This window comes from Alosa alosa, chromosome 11 (genome assembly GCF_017589495.1).
Source record: "Alosa alosa isolate M-15738 ecotype Scorff River chromosome 11, AALO_Geno_1.1, whole genome shotgun sequence".
NCBI classification, from domain to species: Eukaryota; Metazoa; Chordata; class Actinopteri; order Clupeiformes; family Clupeidae; genus Alosa; species Alosa alosa.
The window spans coordinates 28725490-28746574 of NC_063199.1; the positions used below are offsets into that span (position 1 = coordinate 28725490).

The following is a 21085-nucleotide window of genomic DNA, read 5'->3' on the forward strand; positions in this document are numbered from 1 at the left end:
CACACACAGAGAAACACACTGCTGGCATGTTTCTCTCTTCTGACAGTGCCTGTGTGGTTAGGTAAGGTTAGGCAGTGGCAGAAGAGCAGGTGGTGATCTCAGAGACCTGAGACCTGAACTGCTACACCCCCATTGGGGAAAACGACAGGAGAACTGCTACCCCTCACCATCGGGGAAAACAACAGGAGAACTGCTACCCCTCACACCATTGGGGAAAATGCCCCATAAACCTGCCTTTTGCTGAGGCTGGCTGGGCATGGGATCAACAAACTCAAGTAGTGTACATCCCGTTAGGGAGAGATGGAGCAGAGAAGAGGAGAAAAGAGGAGAGGAGAGGGACAAAGGAGAGGAGAGGAGAGGAAACAGAGGAGAGGAGAGGAGAATAGGAGAGGAGAAGAGGAGAGGTGTGGGGAGGAGTAGAGGAGAAGAGGAGAGAACAGAGGAGAGGAGAGGAGAGGAGAGGAGAGGAGAGGAGAAGAGGGGAGAACAGAGGAGAGGAGAAGAGGAGAGGAGAGGAGGAGAGGAGAGGAGAGGAGAGGAGAGAGGAGAAGAGGTGAGGAGAGGAGAGGAGGAGAGGAGAGGGGAGAGGAGAAGAGGAGAGGAGAGGGAGAGGAGAGGAGGAGAGGAGAAGAGAAGAGGAGAGGAGAGTGGAGGAGAGTGGAGGAGAGGAGAGGAGAAGAGGAGAGGAGAAGAGGAGAGGAGAGTGGAGTAGAGGAGGAGAGGAGAGAACAGAGGAGAGGAGAGAGGAGAAGAGGAAAGGAGAGGAGAGGAGAGTGGAGGAGAGGAGAAGAGGAGAGGGGAGAGAGGAGAGAGGAGAGTGGAGGAGAGAAGAGGAGGAAAGAGGAGGAGAGGAGCGTGGAGGAGAGGTGCAGAGGAGGAAAGGAGAGAAGAGAGGCGAGAGGAGCTGAGCTCTGGCCCCTGAGGAAGCTAAGCTCAAGCCTGCCATGCCGGAGCAAGGTCACGCATTCTCCAGCGCCACGGAACAATCGGCCCTCTATTCTCCCAGCATGCTCGGAGGCCCAGATGGGCCATGTGCTCAGGTTTTTAGGCTCTGGAGGGATCCAGCAGAGGAGAGAGACGAAAACAGGAACAACACGAAAGCAGGAGAGGAATCACACATCGAGTCCCTCCCTGGACCATGAGAACTTCATTCAACATCGATTGGTCACTCTGATCTGACCCCTATGTCATTGGTGTTTTGACCTCTTGTCTCACGGTCACTTGATACCAACTTCTCACGTTACTCTTATCTGTGTCATCCCACCTGACCTGTGCGAGTTTTGATACTACTTAAGAGTGAGTGTCCAGTGTGACCTCTGTGTAGTCTTCACCTGACCAAGGATCCCTTTTTGAACGGGCCTTGACACAGAAATAGAATACTGACCACAAAGCATTACTTTGCAAATGTGAGAATACTCACACATACACACACACACTGGACTCTGCAATGGAATTTCGACATTTCTGTTATTATGTCTTGCTCCAACAGGCTGATTTACTTACTAATGATATAGCTTACTTAACACCTTGTAGCACAATGACCTGCATTTGGCTTCCTGGTGCTTTGATCACAAACTTGCTCAGGCATGTTTCCAACGTTTTCGGATTGCATCAGCTTTTAGATGACGATCCATCGGATGACTGGCAGCATAAATCAGCAGGATTCTCAGTAGGCGGGGTGCCTAACGCAGACACTACAGTGAAAGGGGTGGTCGGGAGCAACGGCTTAGAGGTGAAAAGGGAAACGCTCCAAGGTCCCGGCAACACCCCACGTGTGGGATAAAAGGCAGACAAAACTCACCAAAGTCAAAAGAAACCAACATGCTTCTACACATTGGCCTTAATCAGAGTTTGGATCCTGATGGTTCTGAAACACATCAGTTCCGTAAGTCAGTCAACACATTCCAAAGATAAGACTACATATTAATTGTTAAAAGGGGTAAACACCTTTGATTACCTAACCACTCCCAACTTTCACAGACATTAACAGTACAGGCTTCTCACACCTTCTCATTTCAATGCATTTTCTCTATTTTCATGACTATTTACATTGTAGATTCTCACTGAAGGCATCAAAACTAGGGGCAGCCGTGGCCTACTGGTTACTGGTTAGGACTTGTAACCGGGGGGTTGCCGGTTCGAACCCCCGACCAGTAGGCACGGCTGAAGTGCCCTTGAGCAAGGCACCTAACCCCTCACTGCTCCCCAAGCGCCGCTGTTGTTGCGCTGGGATTAGTGTGTGCTTCAACTCACTGTGTGTTCACTGTGTGCTGAGTGTGTTTCACTAATTCACGGATTGGGATAAATGCAGAGACCAAATTTCCCTCACGGGATCAAAAGAGAGTATATATACTTATACTTCCTATGAATGAATGCAAAGTTATTTTGCCCACAGATGAATATGTCAAGTTATGGCTTGCTGAACATGGTATTACAGTTTTAAAACAATAGCAACTTTGAAGAACATAGAATACTGTATAAGACATGTTTTCAGTTATTTCACACTTTTTTGTTAAAGGAAAATTCAATATATTTGTATACACCACTAACCACTCGGTGAGTTGCACAGTTTTGAAAACGAACGTTAAGGGTTGTTTTAGGACATGTTTGTGCATACCTGTAGGCAGCCACTCTGAAGTAGTCAAAGGCGATTTAAAACGAGTCAGAAAAGTCGAGACAGGACCAATCGTCAAAATTTCGGTGTCCACCACTCTAGTGGGAAATACCGGAATTTTCCTTTAAGTACATAATTCCACATGTGTTCATTAATAGTTTTGATGAATCTACAATGTAAATAGTCATGAAAATAAAGAAAACACATTGAATGAGAAGGTGTGTCCAAACTTTTGGCCTGTACTGTACATGATTTGATTATTTCATTCAGGTGAGCCAGACCAAGATAATGATGCCATGGACAAGTCTGTGCATGAAATACAAAGACCCCAATGTCACCGTCATGGCCGCCATCTCTGCCATCAGTCAGGCTCTTCAGCCATTATGTGCTGCATGTGAAAAATACAAAACAAAACAAAAAACGCCTGGTAGATTGCAAATGTCTGTTTGACACAAACACATGAGCCAAATCCTAACACATCTCAAATGTCACAGGGACATTTTGCAGCAAGCCTGTTGCCAGGGCAAATTCCAGTGTGTGTGTGTGTGTGTGTGTGTGTGTGTGGGGGGATACATATATGTGAACGGCAGTAACCCCTGCAAAGGTCACGTGAGCGGCAGGCAGGTGCGTTTTACTCATGCATGACGATGGCGACACATGTGTACATCATGTTCTAGCCATGTTAATGAGTCATGCAGCCCGTGGCCATGGAAGGCAGGGGTCTAGGAGGAGCCTCACCAGCACACACACAGGCACGGAGGCACTGAGGCAGGGCAGCGCAGGGGGCAGTACGAAGGACGGAGGACAGGGGGAAAGAACAGGTCGTTTTTGCTGACTGAGCAGAGCAGGTAATACTGTGCTTAAAGGGAAACTTGGCAGGATTTCCCCCTCTGCTGGAGAAATTGCGCATTATGCTATTTCAAACTGTGGAAAAAGGTAACGATAAAGCACATGGATTTGTTTACAAGCTAGCAAAACGGTTAGCATAAGTTTGGCAGACAATGTGGATGTTACAAGGCAAGAAACACGATTTAAAAAGAGTTTCTTGTTTCTCACTTCTCTTTCCGGGACGGTAGTCGCAATGTTGCAAGGTTGGTTTTCCGCCTGGGGACGCTAGGGGCAGCGGGAAAAGTCACCATTTTCACCGGAACAGGTCATTTAACCATCCAAATGATTTCTAAACGGGTTTATTACGTTGAAATAGTTGCCAAGTTCCCCTTTAATACCCTCTGTAATATGACTTATGTCTATCATAACTTGTCATACAACTAATCAGGGCTCAACATTGATGGTTGCCTGGTTGCCCTTGGCTACCAAATTGTTAGAAGTGGCAACCAGATTTGGTTGGGTTTGGCAACCAAAACCTCATTGCTGGCAACCACTTTTAACAGTTACGTTGAGCCCTGCATATCATGTCTTTAAACATATTATTATTATTAGACATGTTATGAGAGCATCCTTATCCGGTCATTCTCAGTTATAAGTTACGTGGTAGTGTGCTATACAAATAAATACGTTTCCAAGATATAACTCATTACTTAGACAGCATATCAGTCATTAGTTATAAGAGACGGCTTATCAACAGTTAGAGTCATTAAGAGGGGCGATGTCTCAGGACATCCCCACTCAGACTTTTTTACCGCTAGTAAATCACTCCGCATATTGCATTGAATTATCCAAAAACAATCCATTCATGCAAAGAGAGAGAGATAGAGCAGTGATTTCAAAACGTCACATTTGAGTGAAAAAATGGAGTAAATAAAGAATAGGTGAATGTTAAATTTCATATGAGCAGTAGTGGGTAGGCCATACAAGTTACTGTACGCATACGACTTCACTCTACAAAAGACTGTGACAACTCCAGCAACTTGCCACTGAGCGGGTGTTATGAGCTGATAAACAAGGCTGTGCTTAGCAGGTAATTGCTTGCTAACACAGGCTGTGTTCCAATTCACATACTTCTGCACTTAAAATACCTAATATGAGTACACAAGTGACAGATTGTATAAGAGCTCAGACATACTTTTTGGTTACAAAACCTGAGTTTTTTTATTTAATAGTGTTTATTTCTTGCTAACTTTTACAAAATATACGGGCACAAACCCTGAATGTATTTGTGAATACAGAAATAAGTATAAGTAAGTATAAGTATAAGTATATATACTCTTTTTATCCCGTGAGGGAAATTTTGAAACGCTAACCAGTAGGCCACGGCTGCCCCAAATAAATGAAAATACTGCCGTCTATGATTTAGCTCCGCCATCTTGGATTATTTAAGAGTTAACTTTCAAGCAACGTACGTCTCTCTCGCTTGGCAATGCATGACAGGAATGGGAGTGGGGCTTGTAACGGATATCGCCATGCCCGTAATTGCCGTGGCGATATTCTTTCCCAACCTCACTCCCGCTCGTGTCATATTGCTTAAATATCAGGTCAATGTCCGGTCATCATCAGAGGCTGAGGCTGAGGCAGAAGAAGTGCCAGATCAGACGTGATGAGAACAGTTTGGCTCCACTGACTAAGGACTGTATTTTCCCAAAAGCACATTGAGCAACCACCATGGTTAGCTTTTAAGGAAGTGTTAAAAAATCCTTTCAACAATGGTAATTGCTCAATGATGCTTTCAGGGATACACACACCACTTGAGCAGGTTATGCCTTCCTTAGACCCTTCCTCATTCATCAAGAATTAACATGTTGTAATGGAAGCCATATATCATCTTGTTATGACCATCATCCAACGATAGAATGCAATCATGTAAAAAATGTGTAAACGTTGGGACTGTTCTCATAATTGTACTTGCTATAAATATTTTGAGAGGTGTCATGACTGTAACTGCTAATGCTAACTAGAATGTGAAATCACTATGGATGCAGACTGTCATAACACCTTACGATGGGCCAAGCAAGCCCAGCTGGTGAAACCAGTCCTAACCTGTGGGGGACAGTGGAGGAGATTTCCGTATTATCAGATCTGGATTTGGACTGCTTTTATGGACATTTTTTTTTTTCATATTTCTATTCCTTTCCAAATTGTCCGGTACGGTACACTGGGTTTGTATGGTGAAAACTGGTGTGCTTGTGTGTGGGTTGGTGAGACAGAGACAGACAGATAGAGACAGACAGATAGACAGATAGAAAGAAATAGAGAGATAGAAATAGAGAGAGAGAGAGAGAGAGAGAGAGAGAGAGAGAGAGAGAGAGAGAGAGAGAGAGAGAGAGAGAGAGAGCAGGTTTTTGCTTGTGTTTCTACCTAGTGTGTGTCATGTTTCGTATGTATGATTGGGTTCTTGTTATGGGATCTGAGTGTGCGTGCGTCTGCCTGTGTGTGTGTGTGTGTGTGTGTGTGTGTGGGTTCACCTTTGGCCAGCTCCTTGCGCAGCTTGAGCACAGCCCCCATGTCGCAGTCCACAGTGGCGTATGCGTGAGGGATGGTGGTTTTGGACTCTGTGAGGCGCTGGGCAATCACACGGCGTATGTTCGTTGCTGGCACCTCGGAAAACGTGCCCTGTAAGACAGGCAAAAAACACACACACACATCGTCACTTCTCCACTCGCTAACATCATACAGTAGATACTGCTCACAATCATACACTTCTTATCACACACCATCACAGGATTCTATGAAGAGATCTTCTCCATTTCAAATATCATACATCCTTTTCTCCAAGCACACGCATTTTTGTTTTTGCTTAACTCAAAACACAATCATAGGAATCTAGATGAAGGCCATCTCCATTTTCACTGGCATTGGTCCACATTACACAGCGATTTACACAATGTTTACTGCTCTATTCATACACACACACACACACACACACACACACACACACACACACACACACACACACACACACACACACACCTTTTTGGACCCTTTACTCCTCCACATCAATCAATCAGAGCCAATTTAGTAGTGGATGATGGGTTCCCTAGAGAGATCTTGGGTCGATTTAGGGGTATTGACGAGGAAGTAGAAAAAGGTCTTATCGATGTATTGACTGTACAAGTGACAGGGGAATATTAGCTCATATATCAGCACAAACAGTGACTCCTCTGGTTTCCTAGAGGAAAATGGGCTGTGAAGATGTAACCAATAGGCTACCGAACTCAAACAATGACACAGAGGAAAAACAGCAAAACAGACGTGACTTGGAAAAATGCCTTTCAGACTTGCTGTGAAAAAATACTTACAATAGAAAACGCATTCTAAAAGAAGAAAAAAAAAAGGCACACACACACACACAACACACAGTCACTATTGTCTGTGTATATGTGTTTGTGTATGGTGCGTGTGTGTGTGTGTATGGTGTGTGTGTGTGTGTGTGTGTGTGTGTGTGTGTGTATAGTGCGTGTGTGTGTGTGTGTGTGTGTGTGTGTGTGTGTGTGTGTGTGTGTGTGTACGCAGTTCTGGGCCCTGCACCCTGGGACCTGGTAATATGTTGTCAATTTGTTGTGTATTAGCATTAAAATGAGTGAGATTTATCTTCTAGTCTGGGCCCTTGGGTCCAGTTAGTTGTGTAGTTGCACACACACACACACACAACTACAAGCACCCAAAGGACCATGTTTTCTTTTCTTTCCACTGCTGCTCTCTCACCCAGTACGGATGATCTGTTCAGTGCTCCTGTAGCTAAGCTAAGCTAAACCAGGACCATCCATCCCCTAAGGGTTTATCTGTGGGAAAAGTGACATCTCACAAAAGAAAAGCATTGTGCAAGACACTATCACATATCCCGCTATCTCTTCCATTTAAATCAATATTATTCTACAGCTATGGTTGCGGATTACTTGGAAAACTGTCAGGTCCAACGAAACACACAGTAGGATCATGACTTCATCAAAGGCTTGGCGTGGACCCATGGGTAAGGCTGTGCCCAATGGGTCGGCGCCAATACTCTATATTGTTGTAAATATACAGTATATAAATATTCTGATGGCAACTACAAAGCTGTCTGACTCAAGAAGGATGTGGAAAGATGACATCTGTTTTATATAACGTAATGACGTTCGTTAAAGGGACACCAGGCAAGCCTGATGTTTTTTTCTCTACGAAACTCCCCCTCGCTCGGTCTGAAGCTCTTTTCCTTTTCTTTGCGTCTTCCGTCAAGGGTTTTCGCTGCTTCTTCGCTGGCTCTGCCATTATACACACGCTTGCAACAATCGCCTAAGCGTTTTAGTTAGCCTGCCTCTGTGCTGTAAACTGATCCTGCTTCGGTTGGCGGGTAGGATACACCGAACTTGCAAGTGGGATATTCTTCCTACAGGCAGTAGGGGCGGGCGAGAGAGCCTTCATTCGCCCTGTAATGAGTCATTTAACCATATATCGACTTACGAAGATGATTAATTAACACGAAAACGTTTCCTGGTGTCCCTTTAAGAACATTTAGAACAGGGCAGTTCTTACCGCAATGGTAGCTCTTCCTGATGTGTTTTAGGAAAGCGTGCGCCCCATTCCGGGACAACTACGTGGTTTGTGTACATTCATGAGTGGCACATGGTTGCGTCAACAAGAAAATCCTAGCTCGAACCATTGCAGGATTCCCGTGTTATGATCAGTGCTTCACTTCCATGATATTCCACAGCTCACTGGCAGAGGAAGATTATGTGGTGCACGGGTAATTACATGGCTATTCCCTCAGACTGATGGGGCCCTGAAATACAGCAGTATCTACAGCCACAGCTCCCAGCTGAGTCCTGTTCCCTGAACATCAGAAGAGTGGAAGACCCATTCCACCATTTATCTGTCTGATGCACCTTATTTTTTCTGAATAAATGTGTGTGTGTGTGTGTGTCCAATAATGTGGACATGTGTGTGTGTGAAAGCACCCAGAAATAGGTGTATGCCTTTGTGTGTGTGTGTGTGTGTGTGTGTGTGTGTGTGTGTGTGTGTGTGTGTGTGTGTGTGTGTGTGTGTGTGTGCCATACTTACAGGGGCCCCTGGTTTTCCGGGGACAGAGATGGGGGGGTACAACGGCCGTCCGGAGGGCGGCGGGGGTACAGGGGCAGCAGCAGCCCGGGCAGGGGCAGGTGTGGGGGCCGGGGCAGAGGCAGATACGGCCGGGGCGGGTTTGCCCGTGGTGCCCACCTTCTTCAGCAGATTCAGGGCGTCTCTGTAAATCAAGTCAAAGAACACGGATGTTAGCACCATACCACAATCTCTGGACGACGCAAAAGGGCCAAAAAACACCCACTGTTGTGTTGAGTAAGGTATACTGGTAAAAACGCCCTGGGTGAGTAAGGTATACTTAAAGGGCCAAAAACCCACTGCTGACGACGAAAAGGGCCAAAAAACACCCACTGTTGTGTTGAGTAAGGTATACTGGACGACGCAGGATCCAGATAGCAAAAAAATAATGCATGGTCAAGCCAGTCATGTGGCTACAATGATAAACGCTGCATAAGATCACAATCTCTGCAGCAAAAATGAGCCATAAACACAGATGGTCAATAAATGAATGTGCTCCATAGACACAGAGTCTTTTTATCTCCTCTTACACACACCAGAATGTGAACCAAAACTAGCATCTACTTAAATAGCTTCCTAGCTCATTGATGGAACACACAGACACACACACGTGACTCAAAATAAACTCACACCTTGTTAAGGCTCCTTGTGTAAACAGTCACTTTATATCCTTGTCTTACAAGCTCATAAAAATAAAAGAAGATACAGCAGTCCAGAAGAAAAAACAAGAAATCAGTTCCCTTCACTGGCCCCATACTGAACCAAACACACACACACACACACACACACACACACACACACACACCTGTAAGGTATACAGTGCTGCGGCAGGAAGCCGGGAGTGTGTCGTGTGTTAAAGCTGAGCCCAGAGCAAGCACACATGATGTTCTGTTTCATCCCTGTGCAAACACACGGGGCCTGCGTGCAGCGCTAGATGTGACTGGAACTATTGATATGGAGCTCGCTCGCTAGAGGGAAAAACATTCCTTCAGCTGACAACTCCAACCACCCACACACACACACACACACACACACACACACACACACACACACACACACTCAAACTTTCATACCTTATTCAAGTTACACCCCCCCCCCATCCATCCCCTAATCCACCCCACTCGTCATCAACAACCATCTCAAGCTAAGGGGGGGGGCATGAAATGGCCCGGGTTCCAGGGAATGACTCTAAGTTCACTACCGTAAACATTTACACAAGCAGATGGAACTGTGCGGATGTAGGGGCTGAGGTTTGTTTAGCCGAGGCGCTTTCTCATCTTGGCCGGCCGACATCCTCCTAAGCCTCAGCACTGTCCAGAACAGCAGGGAAACATCCCGGGTGGAAGTCAGGGAGTGAGTGAGCGAGCGTCCAGACAGTGTGGAAAACACGTGGTTATGAAGGGATCCTGAAAGACTGCTCCCTGCCTCTCTCTCCTGCACTCACTACTGTTACGGAGCGGTGGTAGTGTAGTGGTTAAGGAGCTGGGCTAGCATGTAGTAGCCTGAAAAGTTGGGGGTTCAATTCCCGGTTCCCACCCTTGTGCCCTTGAGCATGACACTTAAACCCAAGTTGCTCCGAGGACACTAGCCCTTGTAATGTAACTGACATGTCCGTTGATTTGGATAAAAAAAAGCGTCTGCTACAAGAAGAAATGTAAATGTACTCTTCACACACGGTCAGCCTTAGTGGAGGCATTACACAGAGCGGAAGAAGGTCCTGTGAGTAGGCGGACACACCGTTCAGAACACCAGTCAGACACATGCATTCTCATACTAACACAATCACACACTCATTAGGAAAAAGATGGCGTTTAAAAGAGGGGGACATGGCAGAGCTGAGGCGAGTACAGGGGGGAACTCAAGAATAAGCTGAAAGAGGCTAAGGAGGACTACAGAAGGAAGATGGAACAGAAGTTGCAACATGAAGGAGGTGTGGGACTGTATGAAATCCATCACTGGCCTTAAGAAGAGAAGCAGCTCTGTGGAGGGAGACCTGGACAGGGCGAACCAGCTGAACCACTTTTACAACAGGTTCAGTTGCCCTGCACCAGCTCCAGGTACTGCTCTTGTTTGCGTGCCCGCCCTACCCCCACCTCCCAGTCTCCCAATCTCTCCAGCTCTGCATCCCGGGGACATCCAACGATCTGAGCCCCCATCACCCCACGCCCTGACCCCGCCTGATGCCTCCTTGCCTGTGCCTGTTGAGCTGTCCAAGACTCTGGCAACCTTGACAGGCACATAAAGGAGGTGGTCATCCCCCAGCCCCCACCCCACCTCATTACCAGTGCAACACTCACCCCCACCATCACTGGATATTGCACCCCTCCCCCACATGGCGACCACAAACAATGAGGTGACAACGACTTCAGTCAACAGCCATCTGACACACAGACCCCAGATGCACTCCCCCCCCCCCCTCCACCATCACTGCAGATCAGGCTATCGCACCTCTCCCCCACATGGTGACCACGAGGAGTGCGGCAACAATGGCCTCAGCCAACGGCCATCAGTCTCTAGCCACACGACAACCCTCTCAGAAGCACCCCTCCTCCTCCTCCCCCTCCACTCCCCTCATCCCCCCATTATTACAGCTTCCGAAGTAAGTTATCTTTTAAAAAAACTTCATCCTCGGAAGGCAGACTGTGTCCAAGGCTACTCAAGGCCTGTGCTGCTGAACTGGGGGAGCCACTGAAGCACATCTTCAACTGGAGTCTACGTCTCGGACAAGTTCCAACACTGTGGAAGACTGTCTCACCCCTGTTCCTAAGAAGCCACACCCCAGTGAGCTTAATGACTTCAGGCCTGTCGCCCTAACATCACATGTGATGAAGACACTGGAGCGACTGGTCTTAGGTATGCTCAGACCCCAGGTACGCCATGCACTAGACCCGTTACAGTTTGCATACCAGGAGAAAGTGGGCGTGGACGATGCCATCCCTTATCTTCTACACAGGACACATTCTCACCTAGACAAGGGGAAAAGTGCTGTGAGAATCATGTTCTTTGATTTCTCAAGTGCTTTTAACACCATCCAACCCCTCAGACTGAGAGACAAGTTCTTGCAGATGGGTGTGGACGCTCACCTGGTAACCTGGATTACAGACTACCTGACTGAGCGACCACAGTTCGTCAGACTGAAGAACTGTCTCTCTGACACTGTGATCAGCAGCACCGGAGTGCCACAGGGAACTGTGCTCTCTCCAGTCCTGTTCACCCTGTACACATCTGACTTCTGCTACAACACAGAGTCATGCCACATGCAGAAGTTCTCTGACGATACTGCAATTGTGGGGTGTATCAGGGACGAGCAAGAGGAGGAGTACAGGAGCCTGGTGGAGAACTTTGTGCAATGGTGCAAACTCAATCACCTTCAACTCAACACTTCAAAGACCAAGAAGATGGTGGTGGATTTCCGCAGGTCTAAGCCCGCTCTGCTACCAGTCTCCATTGATGGGGACAATGTGGAGGTGGTAAGCGCCTACAAGTATCTGGGTCTCCACCTGGACAATAAACTGGACTGGTCAGCCAACACTGACGCACTCTACAAGAAAGGGCAGGGCAGGCTGTACTTCCTGAGGAGGCTGCGGTCCTTCAATGTGTGCAGCAAGCTCCTCAGGATGTTCTACCAGTCTGTTGTGGCCAGCGTCATCTTCTATGCAGTGGTATGCTGGGGAGGAAGCACAAAGAAGAAGGATGCTGGGCGACTTGACAGGCTGGTAAGGAAGGCTGGCTCTGTAGTGGGAGCTGAACTGGAGTGCATCACTTCAATATCTGACAAAAGGACCCTGAACAAACTGATCAACATCTTGGACAATGAATGCCATCCACTCTACAGCACTATTAAAAAGCAAAAGAGCTTGATCAGCTGGAGACTTCGCTCACTGCCATGCACAACTGAAAGGCTGAGGAAGTCATTTGTCCCCAGGGCCATTGAACTGTTCAATGCTTCACTAAAGGGAAGAGGAGAGATAGACTTCTCTGCTTAGTCTGTCTGCCTCTCCACCCTCTCCATGTTTGAGTACTGACTGCCCACTATTGCTTTACTACTGTTTTACTACTGTTTTACTAATGTCCACAGCCTAATGTTTTTACTACTGTTTTCCTGCTACACTGTTTTTCATGCTATATTAGCACACATGATCAATGGCTTCTGCTACAATACTGAATGGCTGTAACCCTATTACCTCAACCTGTTCTTGCACTGACATAGTTTTTTATATTACCTTGTCTACATTATACTTTACTCTCCGATTTGTCCATATTATTTATGCTGGTCTCTAGACCTTATTATTGCACTGTTGCACTGTTGGACTACTTTTTGCACCTTCACCATGACACTCACTCTCTTGAGCACCTTACCATGCACACATAACTAAAGGACTACTGTTGGACTACTTTTTGCACCTTCACCATGACACTCACTCTCTTAAGCACCTCACCATGCACACAGAACTGCAGGCCCTGTCACTACAAGCGTCTCATGCTTGGTCACCCTCAAGCACACTGGATTTTTTACATTTATTTATATAGTATATTTAGTATTTAGTTTTGTTAGTTTTTCTTATCTCCTACTGTCTCTATTGTACAGTAGAGTTTGGTTATATGTTTATACTTATACTTATATTTACCATTTCTGCTGTAAGTGCATGTTGTGTGTGATGTCTGTATGCTACTGAGACCCCCCTGAATTTCCCCTCGGGGATCAATAAAGTATCTATCTATCTATCTATCTATCTATCTATCTATCTATCTATCTATCTATCTCTCTCACTCACAGACATACTGTACACACACAGAGCTATGCTGACACACTCACATATGTAGGACACTCACAATCACAAATGCACACAGACACACAGACACACAGACACACAGACACACAGACACACAGACACACAGACACACAGACACACAGACACACACACACACACACACACACACACACACACACACAGAAAGTGTGCAGGAGGATGAATTGGCCTCCCCTTCAGCGCTGTTACTCATGTGGGTGGCGGCAGTGAGACAGGCCTGAAGTTGCCTGAGTCAAGGTGCAGATCTCAACTCTGCCACCATACATTAGTCATCAAATAAACATCACCATCATCAAATCACCAGCACAGGCCCCTCCGCACGCACACACACACACACACACACAGAGAGCACCTCTGCAAGGTTCTCACAGATTTCCTGAGTCACGAGGTATGACTCGTAATGAGGCGAGTCCCAAAACATAGCACTCCCCAGACCACACCCAGGAGTAGCGGATTTGTAAGCCGTCTGATGTGGCCGTGCTTCCACAGGCATGACTGCACTCAGCATGCCCACACACACACACACTTTTAAAGCCCTTTGTGGAAGAAGTGAGAAAGAATGTGATGGTTGTGTGTATGTCTGTGTGATTATGTGAAGTGTGTATTTGGGTGTGTAGATGGTGTGTGTGTGTGTGTGTGTGCGCATTATGTATATGAGTGCGTGAGGAGCAGCACAGGTTCCAGGTGTGACAGTACTGTTGTCTGGTCCCAGGTAACTGCTCAGAGCCTCAGCGCCTCTGAAGATGCACATTACGGTAAATAAAAAAATAAAAAAACGCAGACAGCCAAATCCTCAGCCCCAGCACTCTGTGTTGCACAGCCTGACTCTCTCTCTCTCCCCCTTTCTTTCTTTCTTTCTTTCTTTTCTTCCTCCCTCCATACTCTCAGAGTCGATGGGAAGATAGTTGTAATGAAGGCCTCAGAGCCACACATTAGTATAGTATAGTATAGTATAAGTATATATACTCTTTTGATCACGTGAGGGAAATTTGGTCTCTGCATTTATCCCAATCCGTGAATTAGTGAAACACACTCAGCACACAGTGAACACACAGTGAGGTGAAGCACACACTAATCCCGGCGCAGTGAGCTGCCTGCAACAACAGTGGCGCTCAGGGAGCAGTGAGGGGTTAGGTGCCTTGCTCAAGGGCACTTCAGCCGCGGCCCACTGGTCGGGGCTCGAACTGCCAACCCTCCGGTTACAAGTCCAGAGTGCTAACCAGTGGGCCACGGCTGCCCATTACAGTCAGTTTCAGAAAACAGACAGCCTTCGGCCCAGAAAGTCATGTGGAGACCTGTGCGTGTGTGTGTGTCTTTGTGTGATGGAGAGAGATACAAGGAGAAAGTGTGTGTGTGTGTGTGCATGCGTCCGTGTGTGTGTGGGTGTAATGCGTGTGGTCTGTCTATTTGACTAAGTTGGAAAATGGGCGTATAGTTCCTACAAGAGTAAACACGTGTGTGGGGTTACCCTGAGTGAAATACAACACTAATCACAATATGCGTGTGCGTGTGTGTGTGTGTGCGTGTGTGTGTGTGTGTGTATGACCCTGTAAGTCAATATAATAGGCATTAAATATGAGGGACCAATGAGGGGATGACAAAATATATGAATGTGTAAAACTGTATGTATGTGTATATGTATGTGTATGTGTATGTGTATGTGTATGTGTGTATATGTGTGTGTGAGTGAGAGTTAGATGGATAGTGGATTGATTCAAAGCTAATCGGCACATAATACACCTCTCAAGACAGTGTGTGTGTATGTGCATGTGTGTGTGTATGGGGGGGTGGGGTGGTGGTGGGTACAGACACATTCCGGTCATTGTTACTGGACACACTGGTGTTTGGTGTTTGTCAAGGTCAAACAACACAGAGAGAAAGAAAAAAGAAAAAGAAAACTAATCTGTTCCCTCCTGCTCCTCTCTTGGGTTGGCACTTCTCCAACGCCCGCCAGTGTTCATTCCCCACCCAGACTAATTTGGGCAAGCTCAATTTCCACAGAGACGGAACCCCTGGTCCACTCCCCCAGTTCAGAGAATTCAGATGATTTCAACAGAAAAGAGGAAGTGTCGTCTATGCCCCTGCCCTTCCAATTCAGTGCATTCACACTGGCAATAGGAAGTGGTAAGAAGTCATGAGTGATGTACAAGGATACAAGGATACAAGGAAGTTTATTGTCACATGCATATAGTTACTGGAAGTAAGAAATGCAGTGAAATTATGTCTGGTGTCAGCCTATTTGTGCATTTATGGGGGGGGGGGCACCAACAAGGAGCAACAAGGAGGGTTGTTGCCATGGCGCCGCCGTGTTCGGACGCCTTTTTGGTTGCTCCGCCTAATTTGTGCTTATGTAATCACTTGTGTAGCATCTAGTGTAGATCACTAATAGTCAAGGATTTAGACCCATCTAAAGCAAGAAGCAAGCGTGTCTCAGGTTTCCACTACCTGAGGAACCAGCCACACAGATAAATGTAAGTGTTATTACTGGGGCGGCGGTGGCTCAGGAGGTAGGAGTCGTCGTCCAGCAACTGGAAGGTTGCCGGTTCAAGCCCAACTCCTCCTGACCCTGTAGAAGTGTGACCCCCTGTAACTGGGGCGGTGGTAGTGTAGTGGTTAAGGAGCTAGGCTAGCGTGCAGTAGCCTGAAAGTTGTCTGTTCAATTCCCGGCTTCCACCGTTGTGCCCTTAAGCAAGGCACCTAACCCCAATGCTCCTGATGAGCAGGTGTGCGCCTTGCATGGGAGCCTCCGCCATCGGTGTGTGAATTGGTGAATGTGAGGCATGACATTGTAAAACTCTTTGCGTGATTGGAGGAGTCGAAAATCGCTATAAGTAGAACATTTACTGAGCATCTGAACACATCTCTGCCTACACCCACCCATTTCAACCCACCACCACCACACACAAATTAATTCCTCAAAGTCCCTTCACACATCAGTCATCTGCATAACGCCCCAGAGTAAATGAAATCCCTCCTCTCTCATTAAGAGAAATGACTTTCAGTGAAGAACATTTTAATTAAGTGGTTTAGGGACAAACTTGGGTAAGTTAACTCACAGAATATGGTAAGTTACCTAATAGGAGAGCTTACTGACTTTGTTTAATTAGGAGAATGAAGCCATAGTGCTGTTCTATTAGGAGGTTTATCATTTCCTCTGGGGTAACTGACCCAGGCAGATGTGTCACTAAACCACCAAGTTGAAATACATCCAACCTGGTGCCAACATGGGAGCCACTGTGGTGCACTAATGCAGCTAATCGCACATGGGCGACCAATAGCAGAATTATAGCATAAGATGAATGAAGCCACAGTGCTGTTCGATTAGGAGGTTTATAACTTCCTCTGGGGTAACTTACCCAGGTTTGCCACTAAACCACCGAGTTGGAATACATCCCTGTGCCAAGTAAGTCACCAGCATGAACCCACATATCCCACAGTCTAAGAGGAAACTGCAGTGATGGCAAGATCAGTGAATGTTTTATACACATTTTTACATGTCACAACAGAAACACAACAAAGCTCCTAATTAATTATTACCTCTGCCAAGGATGTTATGTTTTTGCGGTCATCTGTCTGTTTGCTTGTCAGAGCAATTACACCAAACATTTCCAAGCAAATTTTCATAAGATTCAATCCCATCAAAAAAATGGGACCCACACCATATGTTTTACTTTTGCCAACACTTGGTGATTTGGCCTTGACAGACGTCTACACTTACAGAGTGCCCTTCTAGTCACATCTTAGCTGCCCTAGCTGCTAGCTCTCCCGCGCTACGTCAGTGACCAGCATGAACCCACATCTACAACAGTCACCTCAAGCTCCTATGACTTTCAGCACACAAAGAAAATGGCTCTTTCTCTCAGGACATCACCAGCGTCAGCTCATAGACCTCATGGAAAATTACCAACGCTGAAAAAAAAGAAAAATAGAAAAAGGCCCGATCCAGTTTACACTAATACACTAATTTCCCAACATAATCTCTTTTCTCTCCAGCCTGGGGGTGTAGGCTGTAATGGGATTTAACTGCAGTGCGTGTGTCCCTGCTTATAGTCTAAATGGTTCTCAAAGACGCTAATATGGTGGTGAGCCTAAATGATTTTCATGGAACTGATTAGCAATTGGGTGTGATGAATTAATGAACATATTACTCTGATTAGATTAAAATTGTTACCCTACTGATGCCCTTCTTTAGGCATTAACATTAACAGATACACACACACACACACACACAAAATGAGATATTTGGTAGTGTATTGTTAACCATTAGTCATTTATCTCTTTACAACACTTCTCCTTATTGTGCTGGAACATCCATGATCTCATACTTGGGTCATGTGTGCCGAGTCAAGTGGTATACACCAAGGGGACACAAAATCAACACCTCAGCCTTATTGCCCACCAGTCAGAGCTGAGATACGTTCAGGCATACTACACAGAGCAAGCAGATAGGAGATGCATCAGCACACAGCTTCAGGATATGACTTCAAACACAACAGGAAGTAAAGATTTGCAGCTCTTGTTGCTGCGTCTCTCTCTCTCACACACACGTCGTTCAAGAAGAACAGCGGCTGAAAAGAGCTGCACACAGAGGACACCCTGCTTCATAAACAAGCTTTCCTCCTGTCTCCTCCTTCTGGTTCCTCAACACACACACAGACATACTAGTCCATCCACTGTTTCCCTCTACCACCCATACAACACACACACACACAGAATGAGAGAAAGAGAGAGAGAGAGAGAGAGAGAGAGAGAGAGAGACTATGAACTAAGGACATACACTGACATGTTCATCTTTTTGACATGCAAACAGTTACATCACCCTTTTATCATCACACTATCAGTTCCGTCCTATATACACACAGTCACATGGTTTTAGTTTCTATGGACACAGCAGACTTGGGAGACAAGGTAGTCATGGCGACGCAGCCCCCTAATGAGATTTCCCAGCAGGCTGTGGGGTACCAAGAGTGTTCCATCAGGGCCCTGTCAGCCATCACAGGCCAATGAAAAGCTGTGAAGGACTACACTCCGCTCCCCACCACCACCTACTGGTGTGAACACGCAGCGCTAACAGGGTTAATATTCTCTCTCTCTCTCTCTCTCTCTCTCAGCAGCCACACACACTGTCTGTCTTCATGTACGTGACTGCATTCTCTTTCTCGTTTCTAATTTTAGCTCCCAATATAAACTACCAGCACAGATGTCTGTCCTTCTGAAGAGTCTTTTCACTTCATATTATGAACACTCCACACCGCATTAACTTGGCACATAAAAAAAAATTCTCATTCAATGATACCCACACACACACACACACAAAATATACTCACTCTTTAGTAATGAGGCCTCGAATTCCAGTGGGCGTGGCCAGTTTAGGGTCAAGGCCGTGTGTGTCCAAGATGTGTCTCGCAGCAGGACTCAATCGCAGCCTAAGGAAAACACACACACAGACACACAAACACACAGACGCAAACACACATGCGCACACACACACACACACACACACACACACACAGACAAACACACACACACACACACACATACAAACAAACACACACAGACAGTGAGTGAATGTTAAGAGACGCCTTGGGAGGTCATGATCTCAGCATCGAAGCTTGTCCCCATAAACGAGCTCTGGCACTTGATTGGTGGGGGTAATAGTGTAACCTTTAAGCCTTTCATTACGGCCAACAGCTCAATAAGGCCGATGGAGTCGCCGCTGAGCCACCTCAGGTCACCAGCGCTGCAGCACAGAGCAGGGGGCTACTGAGGCCTGCCATTGCAAACTCACTGACCAACGTTTCATGTATGTGTACAAAACAATGCTAATTATTACAGTCACCACTAGGGAGGCAATTCTTTCAGGTGCTGTTTGTTTGTCTTTAATTCTACCTGTTTGTCAGCAAGACTACAAAAAAAACAAAAAAACAACAACGACAACAAAAACAACAATAAAAATGTTCATGAAACCTGGTGAAGGTGTGTAGCATGGGTCAAGAAAAAGCTCATCACTGGATCCGAATCACAGGACTGATCCACAATGTTTCGCTAAGGCTGTGTGATTTGGCCTTGGTAGACATCTGTGCTCGCAGAGTGCCTTTCTAATTACTTCTGCTTTTCAGTGCAAACAGGACCATGCTTAGGATGTGGGTTTGGATTTGAAAAGCAACAAAAGCAACACAGTAGAAGTGTACACAAACACAAACATTTGTCAGCGTCATGGCAACCGTGCGTCATTGTTTCTGTACACACTACAAAGCGAATCTGTGGGCAGAAGTGCTAAACGGAGAAATTATTTTGCGTAATGCTATTTACATGCCTCAAGATCTAAGGAAATGCAAATAATCAAATGGTAATGTCTCAGGGAGAGATTAGTCCACCCTAAGAGAAAAGAACCGCCACATTGGAGAGAAGGGTTTCCTGCTTGTTCAAAACACAGATCATACTAACACACTTTTTTGCATCAGTGCCTTCCTGAGCTAGTTTCAGTGATAAGGAACCATGTGAGTGGGTCTGCATGTGTGTGCTTTAGGGTATCGGGTGGTGGAGCTGTGAGCTGTGGCTGGAGACTCGGCAGAGCACCTCAGCACCTAATGTGCTTGTTTTGTTTGGATGGGCAAAGGGAACGTCTCTCCCGGTGTGTGTGTGTGTCTCTATTGATGTATTTATGTGTGTGTGTGTGTGTGTGTGTGATGTTGATGGGGGCTCAGGATCCTGTGGCCTACCTGACTCAGCAGTGAGCAGAGAGTCCCAGGCTAAAGCTAGCAGGTGTGTGTGTGTGTGTGTGTGTGTGTGTGTGTGTGTGTGTGTAGGACAGGGTAGGGTAGGGTACTCACGGTCCAGTGGTGGCTGGGCGAGGGGGTGGAGGCGGAGCTTGCACTGGCGGAGGGGCGGCGGCTGGAGTGGGTGTGGGCAGAGCTGCAGCAGCTATAGGTTCTGGGGGTGGGATTTCCACTTTCTTCCAGTCCTCTCCTTCCTCCACCATCAGAGCGATGAGCGTCCCCAGACGCACACTACGGCTGCCCTCTTCCATCTGAACACACACACACACACAGGCAGGGAGAACATCAGTGTGTGGCAGTGGTATCTGTTAATGTAGTTCTCTCGTTGCAAGCAGCATGTGGAAGAGCCATCGCCGTACGCACCATTGAGGTCCAGACCTCAGTGTTATTTTCCCTCATGTAGAAAAATGTTGGGTAAGTAGTTGCTTAAAAAACGCTACTTGAGAACAGTGAAGAGCCTGTACAATGTTAAAAGGACTCATCTTACCACCAGTGTCTTTCCATAAAGACAATCGGCTAATGAGCAGAGGGTTACTAAACTAATGCAGGACTTATTTTGTATTATTTGGTTTAACATTTTTCAAATTTGTGGACATGTCAGATTGACCTTGTTAACTGGGACAAACCCAGCCAAACCAACTGAAAGCACAGATTTTCAAAAGTTGCAAAATTTAAAAGCCTACTAAAAGTCAAAAGCATTTAGATAATGCAAAAAAGCCACTGCAGCCTGAAGCCAATTAAATTCAATTCAATGCAAAGAAACAACTTCTTCTCAATACCTGCCATTCAAAGCACTTTAGCTGACTCCCAAATTCTCCAGCCATCTCAGATCGTTACTTAGGCCTACTCTCAATAGCATTCTGTTTACTAACAATCACAACATAACATGTTTCCTTTTCATGTTCCTGTACTTG

General features: G+C 46.3%; 1 protein-coding gene across 2 annotated transcripts in view; it reads right to left on the bottom strand.

The window, feature by feature from the left end:
* Positions 1-21085, bottom strand: part of pdhx (pyruvate dehydrogenase complex component X) — a 52429-nt gene that overhangs the window by 6708 nt on the left and 24636 nt on the right. For both annotated transcript variants that reach the window (XM_048257802.1, XM_048257801.1), the window contains exons 4-7: positions 20226-20422; positions 18720-18818; positions 8546-8726; positions 5974-6121 (exon numbers count right to left, since the gene is read on the bottom strand). In XM_048257802.1, coding sequence (XP_048113759.1) covers positions 5974-6121; positions 8546-8726; positions 18720-18818; positions 20226-20422 — 625 coding nt within the window. The remainder of the gene's footprint in view (positions 1-5973; positions 6122-8545; positions 8727-18719; positions 18819-20225; positions 20423-21085) is intronic.